Raw genomic sequence first — 6760 nt, forward strand, 5'->3', positions numbered from 1 at the left:
AAACTTATTTTTTCATACACTGCAATAAGTTTTTGCGCGTATGTGTTTAGCTAATAGCTACAGTTGTCGCTCGTCGTTCGTCGCTGCAGCCCGATCTGTTGTTGCCGATTACACGCGAGGGTTCGCGCTCCCACCCGTGAGTGGAATCGAGGGCGAAGATGAAGAAGAAGAAGAAGAAAAAGTAATGCAAAATTTGTATCCCAGTGAGGAAACCAGCCTCACGGGTATTTGATTCTCCACGAGTATTTTGCCTCGGGAAAAGCTATGCAGGAATACGATGCGAGGATGAGTGTGCGCGAGTGTGTGCGTAGCAAAATGTCTCACACAGCACCTGCGGCTACTTGTTTTACGCGTGCGTGTGCGGTGAGGACCTTTAGAAAAAGAAAACCCCAACTTACTAGATGGCTCGACCAATTTGAAGCCGATTTGCTTGTGTCGAGATGCTCAAAGAATTGGCGGCAAATAGCTTAGGACCCAATACAGCGCAGAGTAACTCTAGTTACACCACTTGCCATTCCGGCTTTATGCTGCTAAAAGAGAGGAAAGAAAGTTTTGTATTAACCACTTATTTATTTAATGCTACAGTTTTTTTAATGTAGGCGAAATGGCGCCCCCTCGAAGTGCAAGCTTAAGGCTTAACAAAACCATATCCTTTTTTGGCACAATCTCCCCCCGGATGACAGTACTGTAAAACTGGTTACTCTTCTGGCATACAGTATGTTTTACTGCAAAACCTTTAAATTTTGTAACAATAGGCCGTATGAATAAAACATTTGCTTTATTTTTCCCGTGTAAATCTTATGGGAGAGTTTGCTCTAACTCTTTTATTCATACGGCCTAATTTTAAATAGGTATTTGAAGATTTCCGAAAATCAAAGAAATGGATGTATTCGTTTGTCAGCAATGAAATTCTACGAAACCATTACAAGGAACCGTCAGCGTATGCGTTTCTATTTGTACTGAAAATAAAAGTTTAAAGCTCTTGATTTTATTTGCAATTTGTACTGAAAGAGAGCCTACAAGGAATGCCTACAAATTTAATTCTCGATAGTAAATATCGGCACAGGCAGGCATATATGCACACTGTAATCACGAACAAAGCAATTCAATTGATTAGTGGGTCCTTCATAATTAAGGCGCATTCAAATGTTATCAAAAGCACCCTTTCATTCTCAAAAATCGTTAAATTATAGAGCTAATTAACAAAATAAAAATAAAAGGAAACGAAGCAACCATACATGCTAATTTATTTTTTTAACGAACTGCTTGCAGTGTTAACAATTAAATTTAATTGTATAATGCAACATTGCCTTCATCTTAATTGTGGATTTAATCGTACTTCTGATGCTTGAAATTCCGTCGAATTTCTGAAACCGAAAGTTGAAACTGAATTCTACCAATCAATTACTAATGGTTCTAAATAAAGTGAAAAATGAATACGATTTGCTCAGTACCTGCGAAAGAAAATAATGTAATTAACTCAAATTGATACTCGTAATTGATATTTTCCCGTACCACTATAAACGTTTCGTAGGAAATTGAAAAATAGCCATAAACTCGAAATTGAAATGGTTTTTGCGCTCGCATCATTACTATCATGAGGTCTTTCTTGAACGAGGAGTTTCCCTGCATCCAATCGCACTGCACCAAAGCTTCGTTGATAGTTGATGACTGGCAACAAATAGGGAGGATTTGTTTAACTTTTCTATAACGCAAATGTTTACCATTACCATGTGTGTGACCCGATTGCCGTAATAGCACCAGTAGAGAATCTGAATAAACACTGACAGTGCGTAAATAGCAAATCTCAAAAATATATAGAGCTTATCGGTTGTTAGTGTAGCTTCAAAAGCAGTTAGGCAAATCATCGATAAACTGCAACCAAGTTGCGCCATCAGCATTGGCTGGTACAACGCGTTGACATTTTTACCAAAGCTGGAAAATAAATTCGAAAAATTAGTATTAGTATGACTTTTAAACTGTTCGATTTCTAACGATACTCCAAGAGATCCTGATGTCTTATGATTAAATCGCGCAAATCTTGCCTCAAGCAGTCGCCGTTGCACTTATCTAAAACCACAGCGTCCGAACCAATTGCCTTGAAATCGCGAAACAGAATTTCGAAATGAAGTGTCATCTGGCTCATCATCTGTCCTCCGATGCCGTCAATAAATACTATTGATTCTATGACGTAGAAGCTCATCGAGATTTGAAAGCAAGAAATAAACACCAGTTTTGCGCTTGAGTCGATCTCCATTGGGAACTTAGCCCGAATCGGGATGGTTGAATCGAACAGCGACTGTCGAAGATATTAGAATTAGTTGCCATAATGGAAGTTACTTTCTAGCCTTACATGTCCGGATATAGCAATTAATAGTGACAGTCCCAGAAAAATTGTGCTGACGATAAGTAGGTATTCTTCCTTAAAATAACGCACCTGTAAATCCTTAACCGTCTTCTCACGTTTGTTGCACTGCTCGCTGTACAGTTTAAATTTATCAAAAATCTGCTCAAATTCTCTAGCATAATAGTTGTGGTAGCATTTTTTGTACAAAACCAGCGCGACACCGGACGATACGCATATATTGTCTCCCAGTGCAATGAAATCGTTGTAGATTTCAGTCCAATCCCAAATAATAAAGAAACAGTGAAAGAACGTACCAAGGCTTAGCAAACAGAAATAGACCCAATAGCGTCCGGTTTGCTGCTGATGTCGCCATTGACCCATGTAACTAAATTCAAGAAAAAAACGTTGCTTTTAGTGTGCAGAATTGGGTATTCTATACTTACGTTAACATTTGCAGGGAAAACTCTATGCAAATTACATCTGGATACTCCTCACCTTTGAAGATCCGTTTGATTTTAGCGAAATGTTGCCTTAACTTGTTCATGTTTATCACGGTAATCACGACTGTTCGGTTCTTTCTGGCGTTGCCGGGATTTATAGATGCCCTTCTTGGCCACCGATTTTGCATGCCTGTTAACGGATGTCACTGGACACGTGGCACAACTAAATGAGCTAATTATTTTCGTATAACAACACTCTATAATTAAGTTGCTTCTATGTACAGCCTTGCTTTCAGATCATTAGGAAGCAATTTATGCTAAAAATTATTCTTGCTTAATAACAGGTACTAAGTATGTGCGTCGCGATGTAGTGCAGACTTCCCGTCCCCTTAATTAAATATCAGCTGCTTGTAGAGCGAATATTTTGTAATCGGGAAATTCTCAACATTATTCTTTTTCTTTTGATCTAAAAATGGCATGGTATTTAGAAACAACTTGATTGCAGTTTGTCTTTATTGGAAACCCATCAGTTCAATTGCTTGTACCACGTGTTCGTTCCAATCCGCGCTATGCAAAATTAAGTGAAAAGAAACGCAACTATAAATCTCAGCAACGTCAAAGTGAACTCAACAGTCGTGATTACCGTGGCAAAGATGAACAAGTTGAAGCAACATTTTGCTAAAATCCAACGAATCTTTAATGGTGAGGAGTACCCAGAGGTAATTTGCGTTGAATTTTCACTTCGAATGTTAACGTGAGTATGCAATAGCCAATAGCAATGGAAGCATTTTTGATGACAATTGATTGTTTAATGATTTTAGTTACCTGGGCCAATGGCGACATCAGCAACAAACCGAACGCTACTGGATTTATTTCTATTTGATTAACTTCGGATCGTTCATGCACTGTTTCGCTCTAATCTGGGATTGGACTGAAGCCTACAACGATATCGTTGCGTTAGGAGACAACTTTTGCGTAACGTCCGGAGTCATGCTGATTTTGTACAAGAAATGCTACCACAACTATTATTCCAGAGAGTTTGAGGGGATTCTCCATAAAGTTAAATTATACAACGAGCAAAACAACAAACGTGAAAAGGTGATCAAGGATCTACAGAAGCAATATTTTAAGGAAGAATACTTGCTTATCATCATCACAAATTTTATGGGATTGTTACTAACACTTGCTTTATGCGGTCATGTAAGGTTAGAAAGAAGCTTTCATTGCGGTGGTTAATTCTCAAATTTTTGGCAGTCACTGTTCGATTCAACCATCCCAATTCGAGCTAAGTTTCCGATGAAAATCGACTCAAAGATAAAGTTGGTTATTATTTTTTGCTTTCAACTGTCGATGAGTTTCTACGTCATACAGTCGATTGTATTTTTCGATAATATCGGAGGGCAGGTCATGAGCCAGATGGCCCTTCATTTCGAAATTTTGTTTCGCGATTTTAAGTCAATCGGCACGAAAGGGGTAGATCTAGATAAGTACAACTTATCAGGCCATATGAGGCGGGATTTTCACGGTTTAATTATGAGGCATCGGGACCTGCTGGAGTATCACTAGTAATACGGTAGGTTAAAAATTTATACTACTAACCGAGTTTTTTTTCTAGTTTCGGTAAGAAAATCAACGATTTGTATCAGCCAATGTTGATGGCACAACTTGGTTGCAGTTTATCGATGATTTGCTTGACTGTTTTTGAGGCAACACTAACGATGGATAGATTATATATGTTTTTGAGATTTACTATTTTTGCGAATTCAGCATTTATTCAGATTCTATACTGGTGCTATTACGGTAATCGGGTAACATATATGGTAAAAACTAAAAATACACGTTAAAAACCCCTGAACAAATCCTCCCTATTTGTTGGTAGTCATCAACCATCAACGAAGCTTTGGTGCAGTGCAATTGGATGCAAGGAGACTCCTCGTTCAGAAAAGAGCTCATAATAGTTATGATGCGAGCTCAAAAACCTTTCCAGTTTCGAGTTTATAGTTGTTTTTCAATTTCCTACGAAACGTTTCTAGCCGTACGAGAAAATGTCGGTTGCGAGTATCGATCTGATTTAATTACACCTTTTTTCTTTTGTTTCATAGGTACTTAGCAAATCGTATTCATTTTTCACTCTATTTAGAACCATTAGCAATTGAATGGTAGAATCCGATTTTATATTTTGGCTTTGGCATTAGGACATGTGTGGCATACCAATTGAAAAAACAGACCAATCTTTCGAATCTGAAAACTAAAAATTCTATCTAGACAACAACAATAACAACAACAACAAACAACAACAACAACAACAACAATAACAACAACAGCAGCAGCAACAGCAACAACAATAGCAATAACAACAGCTACTACTATTGCTTCACACATTCCAGCACTCACGCACTTCACCTCTTTTTCACTGCACTACTCACTCACTTCACCACTCACTTCTTCACCACTCTCTCACTTCATCATTGACTTACTACAACACTCATGCACTTCATTACTCTTTCACTTCACCATTTACTCACTTCGCCACTTACTGAGTTTACCAATCACTCACTTCACCACTCACTCATTTCACCACTCACTCACTTCACTACCCGGAAAAAAAACCAATGCCAAACCAATTCTGGAAGATAAAATTTATTGTAACAGTAGGATACAAAATACAGTAAAAACAATAAATCTTATAATCAGAAAAGATAACCAAACCATTAAACTTATTGTAGTCCACCATAACTTTCATGATTATCTCTCAAAATGCCATGATGTCTGCCATAAAACTGACGGGTTAACAATAAGGCCATTACAAATATTTTAAAAAGTTTTTGTCCCTCCAGTGTTGGGCCACTGAAGCGGGGGGGGGGGACAAAAAAACAAAAAGAATTTTTTAATCGAGCAAAAAAAATTTGGATTTTAGGCATTTTTTTTAAGTTTAAACGTGAAAACCAAATCTATTCTTGCTTTTAATATATACGTTGTTAATTTCCATGCAAAAATCTACGAAAAAAGACAAAAACGAAAGAAAAATTTTTCGGCCGATTTTTGGAAATTCCGTTGTTCGAATTTTCATTTCTGTTTCGCGTTAGAGGCATTAACTCAACTCGTATACTCATTTTTCGAGTTTTTCAGGCTGTAGAATCCACAGACAATTGATTTTATGAAAAAAATAACTCATTTCCTACTAATTATTTTTTTGCCCCTCGATTTTTCAAGCCAATTTCCAAGGGTGGTGACAAAAACTTTTGAAATTATTTGCAATCTTATTGATCAGTTATTGAGATTTGAGGAGGAACGCTACTCTGGATAGTTGAAAAAAAAAATCGATTTTAGAAAAACCCGCCATTTTGATAATTTTTCGAATCTTCAATAATCACTAGGAAACAATTTAGGTATTCACCTTATGTTTCGAAATCATCATTCAAATCCGTTCTTCGATACCTCGTTGATTACCACAAAGTAAGTGTTTTCTAGTGAGCATTCACGCGCTCAGCTTCCTACAGTATAATAATCACTATTTTTGCTTCCGAAAATTCCTAAATACATATTCAAATACAAAACGCAACACTTAATTTTAATACCAAAATCTGAAGAAAATTATGAAATTGCATTATTCACGACTTTACAGAGTAGAGTCCTTAAGTGCTTCTTTAAACAAATCAATATACAGTAGAGATTTGTATAACGCGGATTTCTATAGCGCGGGTACCATGATATTTCTATAACGCGGTTTTCCGCGTATAACAAATACACGTAGCATATGGATATTGAGTTAATTGGGGCTAAAGTCGAATTTTGAGCGATTTTGAACAGATACGACCGTGGTGTCTTTTAAGAAGTTGTAGGGCACATAACAGTTGACTCTCTAAGTGATATACGGAAACCACTAAGTTACGGGTTGGCCTGCTGGGCCGGAATATCCGTTGAAATTTTCGTATTGGTAAAGTTGGTTAAAATTGGTGAAATATGTTTGAAG

General features: G+C 37.2%; 1 protein-coding gene across 1 annotated transcript; it reads right to left on the reverse strand.

The window, feature by feature from the left end:
- Positions 1–1400: 1400 nt before the first annotated feature.
- On the reverse strand, positions 1401–2891 carry LOC128736439 (odorant receptor 67c-like). Its single transcript, XM_053830922.1, has 6 exons — positions 2791–2891; positions 2354–2732; positions 2001–2299; positions 1731–1935; positions 1516–1671; positions 1401–1454 (listed from the first exon to the last, which is right to left on the reverse strand). Exons 1-6 carry the CDS (start codon positions 2889–2891, stop codon positions 1401–1403), a joined length of 1194 nt encoding a protein of 397 aa, XP_053686897.1.
- Positions 2892–6760: the final 3869 nt, after the last annotated feature.

The sequence above is a fragment of the Sabethes cyaneus genome, chromosome 2 (genome assembly GCF_943734655.1).
Source record: "Sabethes cyaneus chromosome 2, idSabCyanKW18_F2, whole genome shotgun sequence".
Taxonomy (NCBI): Eukaryota; Metazoa; Arthropoda; class Insecta; order Diptera; family Culicidae; genus Sabethes; species Sabethes cyaneus.

Coding starts and splice junctions, on each gene's coding strand:
- LOC128736439 (XM_053830922.1), bottom strand. CDS start 2,891: ATGAACAAGTTAAGGCAACATTTCGCTAAAATCAAACGGATCTTCAAA. Junction 1,936..2,000: donor AGACATCAGGATCTCTTGGA/GTATCGTTAGAA, acceptor TTTATTTTCCAG/CTTTGGTAAAAATGTCAACG. Junction 1,455..1,515: donor CCTACGAAACGTTTATAGTG/GTACGGGAAAAT, acceptor TTTCTTTCGCAG/GTACTGAGCAAATCGTATTC.